This window comes from Ruditapes philippinarum, unplaced genomic scaffold, assembly GCF_026571515.1.
Source record: "Ruditapes philippinarum isolate M1 unplaced genomic scaffold, ASM2657151v2 ctg1821_1_1_1_1, whole genome shotgun sequence".
NCBI classification, from domain to species: Eukaryota; Metazoa; Mollusca; class Bivalvia; order Venerida; family Veneridae; genus Ruditapes; species Ruditapes philippinarum.
This window is the reverse complement of record NW_026860905.1, coordinates 58825-81140: the sequence shown is the minus strand read 5'-3', so window position 1 is coordinate 81140 and position 22316 is coordinate 58825. Positions and strand designations below refer to the sequence as shown.

Here is a 22316-nt window from a genome sequence, read left to right as displayed (position 1 = left end):
ACAGAACAGCTGGGAAAGGCAACTAATCAGTCAGCGCAGACTGATACCTTTGTGTAGTTACATGTATGTATATTTATTTCTATGGGATTATAATCTCAATAGTTTTAATACTTTTAATATATTTATCCTTTTCTTTTTTCTTTTTTTTTTTTTTGGGGGGGGGGTGGTGGGGGGCGGACTTTTTAACGATAATTAACAACAATGATGATTTACTTGAAAATATATATTTTGTTGAAAATATTACAAAAGTTATACACAACACTGTAATCATATGTTGGTTCTAAAAATACCATTAACCCAGTTAAATTTACGTAAAAATTCAGTATCAGTATAAGGAACTTTAAGTATCATGTTAGGTCAGACTGCATCAGGTCAGCTCAATACTTGAGAAAAAAGCATCCATACGGATGGAATTGGCAAGTCGAAAGTTGCAGTTTAAACTCAAGAGTATAAGCTAAATCAATTAAAACAATTTACTAGTTAGTTTTTTTTTCTCTAGTTTTCACGGTGATTAAACACATTTTTGGTCATATTACTAAGTAATAGCCAATTTCTTCGCAAAAAAACGACTACTGAAAACTACAAGAAAAATGCATTGAATCATGTTTCAAAATTTTTTATATCAAATTAAAACATACAAAAATTTACAATCTGTATATGAGTTAAATATACAAATAAACAAATATGATCTGTATACAAAAGCAAAAAATATATGCAGTTAAATCTATGTTTATTAACATCTTTGAAAACAAAGATCACACATAGAAGTCTTTAACAAGACATAAGTTTTTTGTCTTTCAAAGATCAATAAGGACAAAATCAGCGAAAAATACTTGGACAAAATCAGTAAAAATACTTTGAAATATGATTTCCCAATAGTGACTGGATTATCAATATCCTTTTGTAACATTTCTAGATTCTATTTAAAGAAAACATTACTATATTTATCATGAATAAAAAAATATACTCGGTATGTAGAGAAGAAAATATAAATTTTAACAGCATAGAAAATTATTCCTCATAGACAGTTTTATTTCAAAATGAGTTTTTATGACCTTAAGATTCTTTACAGTATTTTCATAAAATCGTTTTCTTACAAAAGTACTTTGCCTCTACGAAATTTTGGAGCCAAACGTAAAATTTTTTAACATAAAATAATTAGAAAATGTATCTCTAAATCTAAAATAAAATGTGAATAGAAAAAGATGATTGATATGTTTATTACTATAACAAATGGAATGTTGGAAGATTAAATTTATTATATATTTTAATTTACATGTAAAATGATATGTCCTGTGTCACTTAGTTGTAATCTGTGTATGAGTGAGTGAAATGTGTAACCTGTTGCTGTTATTCAACTGTCATCTGTGAATGACAATCATATGCAATCTTTTACTGTCATCTGTGAATAGAACATGCAATATGTCATTGTTATTTGAATGTCTTGTCATCTGTAAGTATGTATAGTGTGCAATTTGTCACTGTTTTTCAACTGTCATCATTTATTAAAACATGCAATTTGACACTGTTTTTAATGTCATGTAATCTGTGAGTGAAACGAATGTGCAATTTGTCACTGTCATTCAACTGTCATCTGTGCTTAAAACATGCAATTTGACACTGTTTTTCAATGTCATGTCATCTGTGAGTGAAACGAATGTGCAATTTGTCACTGTCATTCAACTGTCATCTGTGATTAAAACATGCAATTTGACACTGTTTTTCAATTTCATGTCATCTGTGAGCATGTAGAGTGTGCAATTTGTAACTGACTTTAAACTGTAATTAATGAGTAGATTTTTTTCAAATCTGTCACTGTTGTTTAATAGTGAATGATTAGAATGTGCAATTTCTTACTGTCATCTGTGAAGAGAATGTGCAATTTGTCACTGTCATATGTGAATAGAATATGCATTTTCTTACTGTCATCTGTAAATAGAATGTGCAATTTCTTACTGTCATCTGTGAATAGAGTGCAATCTGCCACTGTTATTCAAATGTCATCTGTAAGCTAGTACTATTCTCATACCAAAATTGTTAATTCACTGTTAAATACATTATTCCTGATTATAATTCTTATTCTTCTGTTATTTGTATGCAACATAATCAAGATCAAGAAAATGATCTCAGATATTTCATTGAACTATGACCTCTTCTCAAGAGGAATATACAATTGCTACAAAATGTAAATGTTATTTCACTGATATATGTATACATGTAGATTGTGTAGTAGGTTAATGTTATTGCACTGTTATCTGTAAGCTGTTGGGCTGTCAGGTGCACCGGATGAACTTCGACCTTTATAATATGTCTGGTTATAACCTGGAAGCAAAAGATCTTTATGAAATAATTGTAACAATGAATCAATTTTTTAACAATATGTCAGTAATTGAAAATAACTTGTATAGTTTCATTTTTACTTCAAAACTGTTAAAAAATTAATGGTTTAGAATTTACTCTTATTAAGTTAAACAGAAAATATTCAAACAGACTGTGAACATTACTCATTTACAAATTAATATCACTGATCCATGCATATAATCTTTCATTCAAGAGGCACACTGGCATATCCTTAGGCTAAGAAATAATTTCATGAAAATTTGCTCAAATGGGGACATAACTAAATCAGTAATATATTGATTGCAGCGAAAATCAATCTTCACCTGTGTTTTGACATAACATACACGCACTTGCATGCCAATCATAAAAACAATTTATAAATTTCATGAAAAAATATTTTGTGAAAATCAGGAATTTCATAGAAAATCTGATAATCAAGGGACATAACTTTATCAATAATGATTGGATAAGTGAATGAGCAGCAAAACTTAATCCTTTAATTTAATCCAGTCAGCTTCATGGGTACAGTTGCCATATGAGACAACATGCTGACAAACGAGACAGGCTAAGTAACATTTGCTTAGATCCTTCTCTTACTTTATAAGAATCTTTAGTCCTTTAACCTTATCCTAGGCAAAATACTTCGAAAGGTTTAACATGTTGTTCTTTTGGTTTTATTTTGAAATGTTGACAGAATAATTATAAATAGTTAGAAAAATAAAATGCGTGAAACTTTCTTACCATAGGGGAAGTATCTTACAACCATCCAGATAGAAGTGTTCATCTTTAATATCTTCACTGCCTGTATGATAAAATACAAATACTGTGAATTCACTAAATTTTGTGGGGCATGTAATTTTATGGTTTTTGTCACAAAGAACATTTTTCGTGAGTTCTTATTTGTGGACTGTTTATATTTCCAAAAGGTAAAATGTAAATAATATCATGTAAAATAATCTTACAAGGTAAAATAATCTTACAGCAGACGAAATAAAATTCTGCTCTTAAATTTGTTTGCTTTTTTGTTTGATTGGGTTTTAAGTCACACCTACACAGTATAAGTCATATGGCCACGTTCCAGCTTTACTGGTGGAGGAAGACCTAAGATGCCCTTCCGTGCGTTATTTCAGGCACAAACGGGCACCTGAGTAGAACCACCGATGTTCCATAAGAACTTCACAAGAAGGAATCCAAAGTCTGTGTCAGAAGGGGCAACTATAATTCATGGAATGACCTATCCAAAAAAACACAAGGTAATGGTAATGTCACAAGGGTGTTTTATTGAGTGTAATAATACTAATTACCTATGAATACATAAAATTGACAGAAAAGGTACAAAGGCTTGTTATTAAGATGTTTTATCAAGTAAACCACTGCTTTATTATTATGAATGCATAAAATTGTCCCAAAAAAGGCACAAACCCTTCAGTAAGTTATGGAGATAACAGCTTACAAGCAAAACTTTACCATGAATTTTTTAAGTTGAAAAAGGGAAGAAAAATCAGCCTAAATGCAAGATAGAATTATGGATCTTTGTCAGTGACCTACAATCCTGACCCTAAATGCATATGTGAAGTTTTAAATAAATATCTTTAATAGTTATTGAGATATGTAAAACTTGCATGTAAACATTAACCAAGAGACTAAGAAGAAAAGGGGATATGAATCAGCCTTAATGCAAGATAGAGTTATGGAACTTGGTCAGTGACATACAATTATGACCCTCAAATTATTACCCTAAGTACATGTGTAAAGTTTCAAGTAAATATCTTTGAAGACCTTTAACCAAAATCTCTAAGTTTCAAAGGGGCAAATAATTCTGCAAATATTGCAGACAGAGTTATGCAATTTTGCAAAATGATGTACATTGTTACTATAAACAAGAGGGCCATGATGGCCCTGAGGTCGCTCACCTGTATATAGGCCCCCGGAGCGGGGCCAGTTTAAACCCCAGGGCTTTTATTTGAGCAAACTTGGATGACACCCATTAGAAAATGTTTCATGATGTTAAGTTTTTACTACACACATATAATGAAAAACAATGACCTCCGCCCCCCCCCCCCTTTTGGCACGGCCAATTTAAACCCAAGGGCTTTTATTTGGACAAACTTGGTAGACACCAACAAAAAGATGTTTCCTGCTTAAAATCTAACCTCTAGCTCATTGGGTTTTTTAAAAGAAGATTTTTTAAGTTTTTACTATACACATATAGTTAAAAACAATGACACCTCTGGGGCAGGGCCAGTTTTAACCCCAGGGCTTTTATTTGAACAAACTTTGTAGACACTTACTAGAAGATGTTTCATTCTTAATATCTAAACTCTAGCTTTTTGGATTTTTTCAAAGAAGATTTTTAAGCTTTTGCCATACACATATAAGGAAAATCAATGACCCCCGGGGCGGGGCCAATTTTGACCCCAGGGCTTTTATTTGAACAAACTTTGTAGACACCCATTAGAACATGTTTCATGCTAAATATCTTAGCTCTAGCTCTTTGGGTTCTTTAAAAGAAGATTTTTTAAGTTTTTACTATATGCATATAGGGAAAATCAATGACCCCCTGGGGCGGGGCCAATTTTGACCCCAGGGCTTTTATTTGAACAAACTTGGTATACACTCACTAGAAGATGTTTCATGCTTAATATCTAAACTCTAGCTATTTGGGTTTTTTTCAAAGAAGATTTTTTAAGTTTTTGCTATACACATATAAGGAAAATCAATGACCCCCGGGGCGGGGCCAATTTTGACCCCAGAGCTTTTATTTGAAAAAACTTTGTAGACACCCATTAGAACATGTTTCATGCTAAATATCTTAGCTCTAGCTCTTTGGGTTCTTTAAAAGAAGATTTTTTAAGTTTTTACTATATGCATATAGGGAAAATCAATGACCCCCTGGGGCGGGGCCAATTTTGACCCCAGGGCTTTTATTTGAACAAACTTTGTAGACACTCACTAGAAGATGTTTCATGCTTAATATCTAAACTCTAGCTATATGGGTTTTTTCAAAGAAGATTTTTTAAGTTTTTGCTATACACATATAAGGAAAGTCAATGACCCCCGGGGCGGGGCCAATTTTGACCCCAGAGCTTTTATTTGAAAAATCTTTGTAGACACCCATAAGAACATGTTTCATGCTAAATATCTTAGCTCTAGCTCTTTGGGTTCTTTAAAAGAAGATTTTTTAAGTTTTTACTATATGCATATAGGGAAAATCAATGACCCCCTGGGGCGGGGCAAATTTTGACCCCAGGGCTTTTATTTGAACAAACTTTGTAAACACTCACTAGAAGATGTTTCATGCTTAATATCTAAACTCTAGCTATATGGGTTTTTTCAAAGAAGATTTTTTTAAGTTTTTGCTATACACATATAAGGAAAATCAATGACCCCCGGGGCGGGGCCAATTTTGACCCCAGGGCTTTTATTTGAACAAACTTTGTAGACACCCATTAGAACATGTTTCATGCTAAATATCTTAGCTCTAGCTCTTTGGGTTCTTTAAAAGAAGATTTTTTAAGTTTTTACTATATGCATATAGGGAAAATCAATGACCCTTGGGGCGGGGCCAATTTTGACCCCAGGGCTTTTATTTGAACAAACTTGGTAGACATTCACTAGAAGATGTTTCATGCCAAATAGCTAAGCTCTAGCTCTTTGGGTTTTTTTAAAAGAAGATATTTAATTTTTTTTCTTTTGGTTGCCATGGCAACCAGAGTTCTGCATGGAATTAAATTCTTTGAACATTTTTAAAGGTGACCACCAAAGGAACATTCCTGTGAAGTTTGGATGAAATTGGCTTAGTGGTTTATGAGGAGATGTCATTTTAAGTAATAGTTTACGGACGGACGGTCGCCAGACGGACGACCGACGGACGGACGACGGACGAAAAGCGATCACAAAAGTATTGTAAATTTCAATTGAATATCTCAAGCAATAATTGAGATATTTGACTTTACAAAAAAATTTTAACCAAAATTTCTAAGTTTCAAAGGGGCATAATTCTGTCAATATTGTAGGCAGAGTTATCCAACTTGTCAATCTGATGTACCTTGTTACTATAAATAAGTATTGTAAGTTTCAATTGAATATCTCAAGCAATAATTGAGATATTTGACTTTACAAAAACTTTAACCAAAATTTCTAAGTTAAAAAGGGGCATAAATCTGTCAATATTGTAGGCAGAGTTATCCAACTTGTCAATCTGATGTGCCTTATTACTATAAATAAGTATTGTAAGTTTCAATTGAATATCTCAAACAATAATTGAGATATTTGTCTTTACAAAAAACTTTAACCAAAATTTCTAAGTTAAAAAGGGGCATAATTCTGTCAATATTGTAGGTAGAGTTATCCAACTTGTCAATCTGATGTACCTTGTTACTATAAATAAGTATTGTAAGTTTCAATTGAATATCTCAAGCAATAATTGAGATATTTGACTTTACAAAAAACTTTAACCAACGCAGATGCCGACGCGGACACTGACGCCGACGCCGGGGCGACTACAATAGCTCTCATATTCTTCGAATAGTCGAGCTAAAAATAACATTAACTGTACATTTTAGATATTTCAGGAAGTTATGGAAAAACTTATGTGATAAGTTTAGTATATTACAATGCAGCATGCAATTTTTACAATTTTTACAAAATGTTTTGCAAGTAACAATTACAAGTAGTAATGCATTAAGAGATTTCTGAGGGTGAGCAGTTTCAGAAATTATTTGTTCTTGAACAATTATAGTAAGTACTTTAAAATAATTCAAGTATGTTACAATTTTATTATTTATTACAATGACTGCTACCATGTAAACACAAAGGTGTGAGTTGAGTTACCATGGATTTAATCAGAACTAAATGATTCGATCTATCTAAGTCTATGATCGGTTTATTCTTGACAACTTCAAGAAGAAATGGTTGTTACCTCGCTATGCTCTATCAACTCGAAATTTTGTTCATTCACTGACAGAATCTGAAACATAATATTATAAATGAGATAATAGAATAAATTGTTGTATATCAATCAAATATCTTGATAAATGTTACATTGTTGAATATCTATCAAATATCTTGAATTTAAGTTGATGAATATCAATTAATAACAGATCATGATTGTTAAATTGCTGAAAATCAATCAAAGATCTTGGTTTGTTTGTTTGTTTGTTTTGGGTTTTACGTCACATCAACACAGTATAGGTCATATCGCGACGTTCCAGCTTTACTGGTGGAGGAAGACAGCTTTACTGGTGGAGGAAGACCTCAGGTGCCCTTCCGTGCATTATTTCAGGCATGAACAGGCACCTGAGTAGAACCACCGACGTTCCATATGCTAGCTGGATAGCTGCCTCACATGAAAGAATCCAAAGTCCCTGTCAGGATTCGAACCCACAGTGGTGAGGGGCAAGTGGTTTGAAGTCAACGACCTTAACCACTCAGCCACGGATGCCTCCAAAGATCTTGGTGAATGTTAACTTATTTAATATCAATCAAAGATCTTGAATGTTAAATTGTTGAATATCAATCAAAGATTTTGGTGAATGTTAAATTGTTGAATATTAATCAAATATCATGATGAATGTTAACTTATTTAATATGAATCAAAGATCTTGAATATTAAATTGCTGAATATCTATCAAATATAAAGGTGAATGTTAATAGTTGAATATCAATCATATATCTTGGTGTAGGTCAAATCAATATTTCTATATGGAACACATCATCAACACATACCAGTACATCAATAGTAACTGACATTATAAAATATTACCTAAGAACAAAAAAGTATACCACTAAACAAAGCTTGTCATGTTCATGTTTTCTAGTCCACAATGTTTAAGTTAAATAACCATGAAAAAAATCTTTACAGTTCACTGTTCATGTAAGATATAATTTTAATAGTTTCTGAATTACTCTGATACAAGATATGACCACAAGTAAGCCTGTTGACTAATGTAGATCTTAAATTTTGCATGAACTTTTCTTAAACACTTCTCAAATTAATTGTCCCACACACTTTCCTACAGGTACTGTTATTTAAATTCAAAATATCAAAGGAACTGTGTTTTAACACTTAAAGTAAGTAGAAATATCATATATAATTCTTTGATAATATTTCAAACTTGCATATTTCATAATTTCATTGTTTTTGGTACTCTGTTACATACTAAGGGTGAACTAAACATAATGAAATTTGTAGTTGATTAATGTTTGTGGTTTGTAGTTTTGTTCACCTGTGTAACAAAGTTATATTAGCAGCATGTGAAAGTTTGTATTGACCTAGTTACTGTTACTATAGTTACCTGATCTCCTTCTTGTAGTCCTAACCTATCTGCCTCACTATTTGACATCACCTGTAAAATAAATGTGAGCAATATTGTACATGTATTAGTATTGTATATTGACTGTACTGTACTGTACTGCACTCCACTGCACTGTATAAATGTATGCAATATTACATTACATGATATTACATTAATAATAAAATCGTAATATGAAACTATTATGATATTTTATTACCAGTATAAAACATGAGAAAGTCTTTACATTCAAATAGAAAATAAAATCTATTTCTAAGGTGGTTTTTATCACTCCATGCAAACTTCAAGATTGCCCTATTACAATATATAGTCAATAAAGACAATGTTTAATTTACTTGTAGAGATATATAAGTATTAAAATTACAACAAAATAAAACAAGAGCCGGTTGAACCGGGTGATGCTCCCTGAATAGGTTTTGGACACAGGAAGGTATACCTCTTGTAGTGTCAAGAGTTATGTCACAGACAAAGTTCAAAGTGTAAAAACAACCCAAATGTTGTGCACGATACATTGTCTCCATATGGTGATCATTTCTGTGAAATAGTTGTAAAATCAGACTTCAAATAAGGAAGTTATGGGCTAGACACAATTTTGCTGCAAGGTCAAGCTGTGACCTTGACCTTCAAGGTAGCGCCCCAAATGTTGCATGTGACACGTCTATTCAATATGGTGATCATCCCTGTGAAATAGTTGTTAAATCCGACTTCAAGGAAGGAAGTAACTGGCCAAAGGCCATTTTGCTGCAAGGTCATGCTGTGACCTTGACCTTCAAGATAGCGACCCAAATGTTGTGCGCAACACGTCATCTCAATATTGTGATCATTTCTGTAAAATATTTTTAAAATCTGACTTCAAATAACGAAGTTATGGGCCAGACAAGATTTTGCTGCAAGGTCATGCTGTGACCTTGACCTTCAAAGTAGCGACCCAAATGTTGGGCGCGACACATCCTCTCAATATGGTGATCATTTCTGTGAAATAGTTTTAAAATCCGACTTCAAATAACGAAGTTATGGGCCGGACACGATTTTGATGCAAGGTCATGCTGTGACCTTGACCTTCAATGTAGCGACCCAAATGTTGCGGGCGACACGTCTTCTCAATATGGTGATCATTTCGGTGAAATAGTTTTAAAATCCGACTTCAAATAAAGAAGTTATGGACCGGACAGGATTTTGCTGCAAGGTCATGCTGTGACCTTGACCTTCAAGGTAGCAACCCAAATGTTGCGCGTGACACGTCTTCTCAATATGGTGATCATTTCTGTGAAATAGTTTTAAAATCCGACTTCAAATAACGAAGTTATGGGCCGGACACGATTTTGCTGCAAGGTCATGCTGTGACCTTGACCTTCAAGGTAGCGACCCAAATGTTGCGCGCGACACGTCGTCTCAATATGGTGATCATTTCTGTGAAATAGTTTTAAAATCCGACTTCAAATAACGAAGTTATGGACCGGACACGATTTTGATGCAAGGTCATGCTGTGACCTTGACCTTCAATGTAGCGACCCAAATGTTGCGGGCGACACGTCTTCTCAATATGGTGATCATTTCTGTAAATAGTTTTAAAATCCGACTTCAAATAAAGAAGTTATGGACCGGACAGGATTTTGCTGCAAGGTCATGCTGTGACCTTGACCTTCAAGGTAGCAACCCAAATGTTGCGCGTGACACGTCTTCTCAATATGGTGATCATTTCTGTGAAATAGTTTTAAAATCCGACTTCAAATAACGAAGTTATGGGCCGGACAGGATTTTGCTGCAAGGTCATTCTGTGACCTTGACCTTCAAGGTAGCGACCCAAATGTTGCGCGCAACACGTCGTCTCAATATGGTGATCATTTCTGTGAAATAGTTTTAAAATCCGACTTCAAAAAAGGAAGTTATGGACCGGACACGATTTTGATGCAAGGTCATGCTGTTACCTTGACCTTCAAGGTAGCGACCCAAATGTTGCGCGCGACACGTCGTCTCAATATGGTGATCATTTCTGTAAATAGTTTTAAAATCCGACTTCAAATAACTAAGTTATGGGCCGGACACGAATTGGGACGGACGGACGGACAACCCGACGACTATATGCTCCCCCCCAAAAATTTTCGGGAGCATAAAAACAAATGTTTGTAATATCATACTTAGTAGTATATTACAAAATATTTAACACTACATTTTCTATATACTGAAAAGTTAAATGTTACCTTAGATATGTAGATACCACAGTTGTGTTCCTTTCCTCCTCTGATGTTAAAACCAAGCTGTAAAAAGCACAGTTATATTTAAATCAATTTTTGATACTGCATTGCACATGTATGTAACTAAAGTGTTCATTAATAATTCAAATTTTGTTTAAATAAATATTTTATTGAAAAATCAAAACCAAAATTTAGAGCTCCAGATAAGCTGCTGTCAGTTCTAGTCGGGCCCAGCCATTTTCAATGAAACTCAATGATAATAGGTGGGTTATTCTGATAATGAACAATCACAACTTTTCGGATTAATAATAATCTTTGAAAACAAAAGCGGTCCATAAAATACCGAATGACACCTTTAAAATGGAAAAAAAAAATTTTAACCAACTTTCCGTTCATAGACTTTGCCTAATTTCATATTAAATTATCAATTAAAATTTCCCATTACTCAAATAAATGAAAATCACAGCATACAACAACTCAATTATTTACATAAATGACTAATTTCATTATTATCTATCTGAGTATCAGACTTACTCTAATGCAAACTGGCCATACAGATTTTAGTTAATATCAAACTTTCGGTTTAAAGTTAGTGAAATGAGCAACAATTGATTCAACATTTTAGTTAAATTCTACATCTTCTCATTTTCGTACTTTATTGCAATCTACATATATATGGGAACATATGCCTTTTATAATTACTACTAGAGTTTATATTGCATAAAAAATATCTTGTTTTTGTTTTTTTGTTTTGTTGAGTCACTACCACAATGTAAAAGTCATATGGCGATTTTTCTCAAGTGCCCCTCCCTGCCTAATTTTAGGCACAAAAGGGCATCTGAGTATAATCGCCCACTTTCCTTAAGCTAGCTGGATAGCATTCCCTATGATAGGATTAAAACAATTTGGCCACATTCGAACTCACAGTATAGAAGGGCAAGTAGTATGAAGTAAATGGCCATTACAACTCAGCCATGGATATCCAATTAAAGTTATCTTCATCCATAACAATAAAGGATTACTTTATCATTTATGGTGGGTGTTTTTCTGAGGGAAGGGGAATCTTAAGCTTTGTACATGTGTATTATTATATTTGGTTTGAGAAACATTTATTTTGTAATTTCACATATGTAAGAGAGCTGTCCCACACAGTTGTGGACAATGGCTGTAAAACAAAAAAATAACGAACAACTTAAAATAATTTTGACAGTTGAATCTCAATCAATTTGGGGTAAAATAAGAAACATCATTTAAAGAATTACTTTAAGTATACATACTATTATATTGTACATTAAATATTAAAGCATTAATACAGGCCTGAAATGCGCATACATGTATGCAACACAAAAAACTTTCAAGGAAATCACAAGACATGTATTTTTAAATTCATACAGTGCTTTTATTTAGAAGGATTTTTTGCATGTTTGCTCAGCAATGGCGTATAAAATACCAGTAAAGTATTTTGTTTTTAAACGCTGTCGTCCATGACTCATTGCCACAACTTTCTGTACAATATTATACTAATAAACTAACCTGTTCAGATGTTTTACTGCGCTGTAAACTGATATTTCGCGGAAGAAACCTTTCTAAATCTGAACAATAGTCTGGATGATGATCTCTCTGGAAGAGAAAAAAGAATTTCTTTTCCCTGAAGTAATAATAACATATTAATTTGTGGATGTCTTGACATTAAAGGTTTTAAAGATGTTACTGGCATTTACATAACTGTTAAATTTACAATCATAAAATATATGATACATGTACTATTAAATGGGTGATCCCTCGAAAGCATTAATAACAACAAAATAACATGAAAATTGCTGACACAGTTTAATTGAGTCTGTACAGGGTTCGAATTTAAACTTGCATACTCGCAAAATGCAAGTGAATTTTAACCCTTTCGCTGCCAGAGGGTTATTGTTTTATTGATCACCTATTTGCCAGAGGGTTTTCTAAGAAATTATTATAATATTAATTAATATCATTATTATTATTTGTTATTAGTATTATAATAATTATATATGTTTCCAAATATGTGAGTATAATAATAATTATTGTCGATGGTATAATTTTCTTTATATTTATTATTATTTTTATTATTATTATTATTATTTATTATTATTACTATTATTATTATAGAAACGGCTAAAGCCGTCCATATGGCAAATATGCCGAAAATAACAGGGACGGCTTAAGCCGTCCCTATGGCAGTGAAAGGGTTAAAAATTGTGAGTGCTTTTATCTTGAACTCGCAAAAATTTGCGAGTTGTTTTCGAAAAATGTAAATCAAATGTAGCTCTAGAACACCTGTAATGCAGCGCGTAGAAAAGTCCTAAAAATTTTCGAGACATTTTCGAAAAATGTAAAACGAAAGTGGAGAGCACCTGTTATGCTGCGCACACATCGGCAGGATGTTGTTAAAGTTTGACAACAACATGTAACTTGCCATTTGTTGTTGTCTGCTTAAAAAGTTAAATTAAACGTAATGAATCAGTTTTTGAAGCGGCCTGCCTCTCCTAATCAAGCAGAGTCTTTTGCTTCTGCGTCGGTAAATTCTTTTTATGTAGATCTTGTAATTACAACTGATTGTTTATAATCTTTTTTTTTCCAGTTTATCACCAGTAATCAAATAATTATGTGGGTAGAGTGAGTCTGTTGTTTCAAACAAAATTGTGTAACTGTTTGTGATTTGTCATTATATATGACAGGGCCCTCGATCAACCAAATCTGCGGCCGATATTGGTCGCAGTCCCCCACCAAAATAGTATGTTTTTTTCCCCCCTAACAGAGGTAATAATTCCCCCTCAAAACATATAAAGTGTTAAAGAGAAAAATGAAAACTAATGTTGTTTTTGAAAATTAAAATCAATCTATTTGACGTCTATTTTGTAAGCGGAATATCGTACAGTACATGTCTGCACGTTTCCGTTTGTTTTTTCCCTCAAAATCTACCGTCACATATTGGCCTTTCATCCTGTAAAAATGCTAAAATTTCAACAGAAATATGCAGAAAAAAATCACAATTCCCGTCAACAATTTGATTTCAAATTGTTTATTCATGAAATCATTTTTTTGTCTTCAAAATGTTACATCAACCACGGTAAATATTGCCGTAAATTACAAACTTGTAAGTTTTGTTTTCATGATACTTTATTAAATAACTGATGAAAAAGGATCTTATAATAAACAATCAATTTAATTTTATATAAGTTACATCGGAAACAACTAGAATTGTGGATGTGTAAACAGAAAACAAACAAATTTTCATTTGTCACATATTTTCGCGATGTCGATTTTTTACGAATGTTTTACAAAGTCAAGAAAAGGAAGCTTTGTCTTAGTAAAAGGTGTGTTAGAACACTAAAAATGTAGTTTATGAATAGAATTTACTTTAGGTTTATGTATTGTTCATATTAGTGGAAATGGAGACATTTGTGTGAATGTGTTTCACAATGCTTATTTTTATTTTATTTTTTATTTGGGGGGGGGGGGGTGGAATCATAAAGAAAGCTAAGCAGCATAAAGATCTGATGGTGTAAGGTGTTAAAAAAACTTTTCTTCAAATCTTATCAATCACTTCTGAACAGTTTAGTGTAACCTATTTGGGATTTTTAAAAAAATAGTATGCTTGTAAATAAAAAAACAGCTGATATTTAAATAAGTTTATTTGTTATTTGATCATGAAAAAAAGAGGAAAATTCCCCCCATACACTAAAATTCCCCCTGCTGAGGGTAGCGACCCGCTTCCCCCAAATTGGATTGAGGGCCCTGTATGATAATGTTCTTTGTTTATTTGTATGTAAAAGATTAAAAAAATAAATCAATTTTGCAAGTTAATTTCCCATTTTGTAGAGCTGTCATTGATTCAGTGCAAAGCATATCAACGATATATCGATATCAAGTGACTAAAATCAACGATACACCGATATATTGATAATATCCTATACTCACTTGTCTGTCATTCACTTTCATACCTGTTTCAATGATTTCAGTCAAAAACATGTTCTGTACAGTGTCTTGTCCACTGCATGATTTTTTCCAGACAATATTTTTTATCACCATTGCTATGAAATAATTCCACTATATAACAAAAGCATAACATTAGATATAAATAATTGTTTCTGCATATATTTTGGGTGAATTGTATAATTTCTAGACATTTAATTTATAAGTCAAAAGTATCGATTTTTTAAAATGTGTATCGATTATTGATCGACAAAAAAATATCAACGATACATCGATATTGTCGATATCGATGACAGCTCTACCATTTTGCGAGTTCATGAAAAAATCACTAGCAAAAATTTGCAAGTGGAAAAATATGCAAAATTCTAACCCTGCTGTACATGAGGGATAATTAATGAAAGGTGCAACATCCCTCATGCCCCTAGCAATGGCTTTAGCTGTACTCATTTTACAATAGGGGTGTAACAATACAGCAAAAACCGTATTGCAATATATTGCCATTTAGCTGAAGTGTATTGCAATATATTGCAATACGTATTGTCGTGTATATGTTTTGATGTAAAGATGGAGTAACATTTATATATTATCTATATTTTTAGTAGAAACTTAATAAAAATGTAAGGAATAAATAGAAAGTTAGTGTCACACAATTTGATAAACAAAACTAGTCGCGTGTGACCTTTCACATCTGGGCCGCTTATGTAAATTATGCGGCCGCTTATTGACTTTTAAGTGTACTAGTTGTCAGATACTTTTATCTTACGTTGGCGGCAACAAAATTTGCCAATTTAAGATTTTATGTGAAATTTGTACAAAATTAGAGGGCAATTAATTGAAAATGATGATTTTTATAAATTACCGGTTTTCCAAAAATCGTACCGCGGTTCGAAATTAATTTTTTCATATTGCAATATATCGGTATACCGGTAAACCGTTACACCCTTATTTTACAACACTTAAAATGCTGAAATTAATTATCCCAAAGGACCAAAGAAATATAACAACAATGAAATTGAATGAAGTGAAGTAGGGGCCAACTTTTTTCAACTGCACACAATACTTGTGAAATAATCAAATATAAAATTCTGGGAAAAGTCGTGTCAGAAGCATATATAACAGCGAATTAACATCAAAATTGCAGACTCGGTTTGATTGAGTCTGTACATGTGAATAAGTTTACTGCTTTTGGTGGCAGATACATTAAAATGATTAATAAACATAGTTTATCCGGATATAAGATATATCCGAAATTTGGTCTAAAATAAATTATTGATGAAATGCAAGTTCAAATCATACCTCGTGAGGAGGAATCCATGCTGGCGGATGCTCGTATGGAGGAAGATATGGTGGAAGGAAGTCTCTGGTCTCAGTATTCATATTAGAGTTCAGAAATGCAAAAATTCCTAAGTTATTAATATAATTAGACACTGGCCACCATTTTGAAATTATTACATACCCGAATGGTATGCGCATCGTTTCCGTCCATCGTATGTGTCAACTATAAATCGCGTTACCTGAACCTTCTTTTTCTTTTGTTGCTTTTTGGCAATCAGTATAGTTATAGTGATTTAGCATTTTGTACTGAAGTCAAATGCTACTTTGTTCATAATTTGCTACTTTTATGACAAATTATTTCACATTCAGCACATTTTAGATAATAATTGCAAGCATGTAGCATGCTTTAAAACAATTATTTAAACATATTAAAACTCATATATTTGCACTTTCTTAAGAAATGAGAAACAATGTGTCGTAAGTTATACTTATCTTAATCAAGTAAAAAGAGTTCCTTCCCGATCATGCGTATGTAAAATGAAAGAACAGAATGTTGTTTGAAATTAAAATGCAAACAATACGATAAATTTTGCTATATACATAGGCTTAGAAGTTCAATTTTGGTTAAGAGTACATATGTAGTGTTTCACTTTTAACAAAGTACAAATTTTATTTACAAACCTGCAAAACATTGCATTTTTCAACACATACAAAACTTGTATACATACAACACACACATAAATACAAGATACATATACAAACAGTTCATATATCTAATAGCTTTTTGGGGGGTATCCATCTATACCAAATATATCAGTATTCTTTTTAAATAAACAAATATAAGCATAGCAATGTGGTTAAAATCATATAACATTAACACTTTTACGTTTTTACAAAACAGTGCATTAATAATCGTTGATAATTTGGGATGATTTTTTTTCGCCACGTACATTTGTAGATTCTATTCATTAAGTACAATAACATAACATTGCTACAATTTTTTTAAGGATAATAAACAGGGTGTTCGTTTCTTTAAGAAACTGTATTTGCCATAACTATCAATATTGGTTAACAGTTAATTAAGTGTTGACCGATTTCCTAGAGATTTTGACGGGCAGGACAGGAGACGGAGTTAACATATTATGTACGAGTCGTACTTTCAAAATTGCTGGACCAACATGAAGTTTTATTAAAAAATATCTCAGTCATCTCGGCATTTAACTCAGAAGAGGACGGAAAACGGGCGTAAGCCAAAGTAACACTCCTATCTTGCAGCGTGAGATTACTACAAATGCTGACAGGTTATTTATAATCAGAATCAGAAGGTTTAATTTTCATATTGAACGTGCATGTTTTCGTGAGAAATAATTTAAGCATTACATAATACGTTTCTGAGCAGAGGATACGTATGAGGTAACGAAGCTTATGTAAGTCTGCCAGTACACATGCGCGCACGTGCGAACGCATATCCGTTCTTAAAATGTATAAAGAAAGACCATTCCCTTGGTGATTTTTTTTCTGTTGCTGTTTTAGTTGTAATATGGGAGTCTTTCGTTTCCTTTCCTTTTTTCAAAAGTATGTGCATATATTTAGAAAAAGAACAAGGCTTTTTTTTAACTATTCAGTTTAATTATTCATATGCAAGTACATAAATATATAAACAAATAGAAATATTTCCTCACTGATACCATAGAATAAATCACTTGCATGTTCATCAAGTAATTGCAAGTTGACATAACGTTTTTCACATCAAACAGCTTCACACATAGATTGACCATGAAATTTGTTTATTGTCTGTCTTTATTTTTACGGATTAAATTATATTATATATAGCACTTGGAAGGCTGCACTTCTACTTTAACGCATATAATGTATTTCAGATGTTGGCTAAAACTGTCAACGAAAATGTAGCAACAAGCATTAACCTGTCTATAATCGACACGTGACTTCCTGTTGAACCAGTCTGAGAAATGGATAGCGTCTGTGACGTAGTAACGTTATACGGTACGGCGACGTTACAATAGGATACTGTACAGCAGGAAACACATTCCTATAAATAAAACATTTAATAAATTATTAAATAATTAATCAATTAATTTAATGAATTAATATTTTTTTTAAATTTATTTTGGAACAAGAATTATAAACATGTTTACATTAAATAAGCCGGTATCACTTCATTTCGTCTTGCCGTCTTGTCGCTAGTGAAACGCGCCAAACGGCACATTGTCGTGCGGCGAGTTTTCGCGATGTCGCTTTGTCGCTTGGCTTCTATAATACAAATAGCCAATCCTTCGATTTGAGCCGAGCAACAATGTGACATTGCGACAACACGCCGCACGACAACCGGCCGTTTAATTGGCGTGCTTCGTTATCGACATGACGACCAGACGAAAGCGTGATAACGCGCCGTTTGACGCTTTGTCGTGCTATAGCTAGCGACATCACGACGCACAAAGGTGTCCCAAATTTGCAACCATACATACCAGCATAGTACAATATAATGCAATTATTCCATGTGTTCTTATAATAACTAGGTTTTCATACAATTTATAATACAATGCAATAATTCCATGTGTTCTTATAATTACTAGGATTTTATAAAATTTCTGACATTAAGTTCTACCTATAATTTTGTCAATCCTTATAGTTTTGGTTTTGATTAAACTGGAATTTTAAAATTTAGAATTCAGAATTTTAAACTTACGATTTCTCCCTCTATGTCGGTAGCCTTGCAGCCCACGTCATCACTGGTACAATGTTCTGGCATGGCACACATTTTGTCCACGTGTAAGCTTTGTCCTGTGCTGTTGTTGAAACGATGTACAGTCTTGCATACTGTGTGTCCTAAAAAGTAAAGGTTACACTGTGTATACATAAGTTATTGAAATAGTTTACTTTAATTAGACCAGTCAGTAGCTAATTAGTTGAATGAAGAAAAAAATGCCAGTTCCTCCAATAAAGTAAACTTAATACTCGACTGATTTGTGTGATAGATTTGCCACGCCTTGAATTTAAAACAATTCACTAATAGTAATAAGTATCAAGATACTAAAATTGAGAAACTACAGAATCTGTGTGGCAGGACAAGCAGACTGTTTGCTCTTTTATTATCATATGCTCTTGGATACCAGTGAAAAACGGCGGGTATTAAAATAACGCATTTTAATACATTTGAAAAATCGTTATATTCTGATAAATATGACAGCAAGGATCTCCATCCCGAAACCAAGTGACTATGGTTATTATCAATGCTGGCGTTCAAATGTTGGTTTATTGTTTATTTTTTTTCCAAAAACATGTACAATGTACACTTACTAAATGGACAAGGGATATCAGGAGCCCACTTGTTGCATTGTTTGTTGTTGTGTTTATCTGGGCAAGTGTAGCAAGTCAATGCTGAAAAAATATAAAGATTCATGTTGTCAAAATTAGCCAATAAGCATTTAAAAATATGTTAATGAAATAAATAGAGGGTATTGAATGAGTAAAAGTTTAATACTAAATTTATTGAACGACTTGAATAAAATTATATTATGCGAACATCTGCCGTGCAATCTCATTTTTACGGAATCGCAAAAGCGCCACGGTTATGTGATTAAAAAAAAACTTCAAAGTTTTTACCCCTATTTTATTTCCGCTGTCTGTTTTAGAATGTTTTCTATGAGCTTTGACTAAAGTTTTAATACTACACTGTATTTCCATTTTTAAAATTTGATTTTTTAACATCTTAATAAACTTTTAATACTATCTCCCTTTAAAAATTGGATTGTCAAGGAATATGTAAAGATTTGAATTAATTATAAGTGGCTTTAAATAAGGTGAAAAAGTTACCTTCAAAGTTACCAAATTCAACATCGATGTGCATAGCGAATGATTTTGTATCCATGGAAACTAAGACAACTAAAACCGTGCTTAATGATAAAAACGCCATATTCTTTTTTAATCTGAAAAAAAAAACATTATACTTTTAAATATACATGTATAATAACATGTATATATCTTCCGATATATATTCTTTATACCAAGAACAATAAGATTTGTAATAGTTATTTCATATAAGATCTACCTCATTCGAGATTACAAAAATATCTTGAGAGCGCGAGAATTCATTTGTTAATTCGATTAATTAATTCACATTTTGGGTATGAAAGTGTATCAAAACGATATATGTTATATACAAATTCGCAAGAATGGTTTCATAAAAAGTTATACTATAACTAAATCACAACAAGCGAACATGAAAGATTCATCGCGGAGTGCATAATAAAGAGAGAGGAATAAATAAGTTTAGCTTACCTTCAAATACGATTTGAAATTATTCTATCACAATATTCACACTGGCAAAATAAAGCTATCAAAGAATTTTTGTCTATATTCTATAATTAAGAGAATAACTATGATTTCTTGACAAAAATTTCGTCTTTATATATATTATTTTTTATCTTGATCGGTGTGAAAAGTAAAGCTATTTACACATAATTATCTAATTATCAAGAATATTGTCTACTTCAAAGGACAAAGCGATGTCGGTATTTGGACATGTAACAAACGGTTGTAGCCTGTAAAACATACCTTGATAAGTAAAACTATTATAGATTTTACGAGATGATTTTAATTGATTTCATCAATTAAGTCTTTTTATTAGAAGTGTATTTAAATAGAAATGTCTGACGATTAAATACAAGAAGATAACGAGAATATTTAGATATAATTATGTAATCAGGCTACTACTAGATTTTAATAATGTAAAAACAAACATTAATATTTTTAGGACGTATAATTATCTTAATATAGTCACTAAAAGCACGACTGAAAGATTGTAAAATATTTAAACATGATAAATATAGAGATTCAGAAGCTAAAAATGTTGACCTTATGGAAGTCATAATATGTCGGCAAAATATGAAACCCACAAAATAAGGAGCCCACTTGTTGCATTGTTTGTTGTTGTGTTTATCTGGGCAAGTGTAGCAAGTCAATGCTGAAAATATATATATATAAAGATTCATATGTTATCAAAATTAGCCAATGAGCATTTAAAAATATGTTAATGAAATAAATAGAGGATATTGAATGAGTAATAGTTTAATACTGAATTTATTGAACGACTTGAATAAAATTATATTATGCGAACACCTCCCGTGCAATCTCATTTTTACGGAATCGCAAAAGCGCCACGGGTATGTGATAAAAAAAACATTAAAGTTTTTACCCCTATTTTATTTCCGCTGTCTGTTTTAGAATGTTTTCTATGAGCTTTGACTAAAGTTTTAATACTACACTGTATTTCCATTTTTAAAATTTGATTTTTTAACATCTTAATAAACTTTTAATACTATCTCCCTTTAAAAATTGGATTGTCAAGGAATATGTAAAGATTTGAATTAATTATAAGTGGCTTTAAATAAGGTGAAAAAGTTACCTTCAAAGTTACCAAATTCAACATCGATGTGCATAGCGAATGATTTTGTATCCATGGAAACTAAGACAACTAAAACCGTGCTTAATGATAAAAACGCCATATTCTTTTTTAATCTGAAAAAAAAAACATTATACTTTTAAATATACATGTATAATAACATGTATATATCTTCCGATATATATTCTTTATACCAAGAACAATAAGATTTGTAATAGTTATTTCATATAAGATCTACCTCATTCGAGATTACAATAATATCTTGAAAGCGTGAGAACTCATTTGTTAATGCGATTAATAAATTCACATTTTGGGTATGAAAGTGTATCAAAACGTATGTTATAAATGGTTTGATAAAAAGTTATACTATGACTAAATCGCAACAAGCGAACATGAAAGATTCTTTGCGGAATGCATATTAAAGAGAGAAAAAATAAGTTTAGCTTACCTTCAAATACGATTTACGATCACAATATTCACACTGGCAAAATAAAGCTAGCAATGAATTTTTAGTCTATTTTTTATAATTAAAGAATAACTATGGTTTCTTGACAAAATTTCGTCTTTATATATATTATTTTTATCTTGATCGGTGTGAAAAGTAAAGGTATTTACACATAATTATCTAATTATCAAGAATATTGTCTACTTCAAAGGACAAAGCGATGTCGGTATTTGGACATGTAACAAACGGTTGTAGCCTGTAAAACATACCTTGATAAGTAAAACTATTATAGATTTTACGAGATGATTTTAATTGATTTCATCAATTAAGTCTTTTTATTAGAAGTGTATTTAAATAGA

At 32.0% G+C, this 22316-nt stretch overlaps 2 protein-coding genes across 2 annotated transcripts; both read right to left on the bottom strand.

The window, feature by feature from the left end:
• Positions 1-213: 213 nt before the first annotated feature.
• LOC132713864 (PDZ domain-containing protein 11-like) lies at positions 214-16278 on the bottom strand. Its single transcript, XM_060696564.1, has 7 exons — positions 16112-16278; positions 12383-12469; positions 10856-10912; positions 8637-8687; positions 7262-7309; positions 3082-3142; positions 214-2322 (listed from the first exon to the last, which is right to left on the bottom strand). Exons 1-7 carry the CDS (start codon positions 16190-16192, stop codon positions 2252-2254), a joined length of 456 nt encoding a protein of 151 aa, XP_060552547.1. The 5' UTR covers positions 16193-16278; the 3' UTR covers positions 214-2251.
• Positions 16279-17720: 1442 nt separating this feature from the next.
• Positions 17721-20046, bottom strand: LOC132713869 (ly6/PLAUR domain-containing protein 6-like). Its single transcript, XM_060696567.1, has 4 exons — positions 19925-20046; positions 19409-19489; positions 18798-18937; positions 17721-18140 (listed from the first exon to the last, which is right to left on the bottom strand). Exons 1-4 carry the CDS (start codon positions 20022-20024, stop codon positions 17967-17969), a joined length of 495 nt encoding a protein of 164 aa, XP_060552550.1. The 5' UTR covers positions 20025-20046; the 3' UTR covers positions 17721-17966.
• Between the last annotated feature and the right edge of the window lie 2270 nt (positions 20047-22316).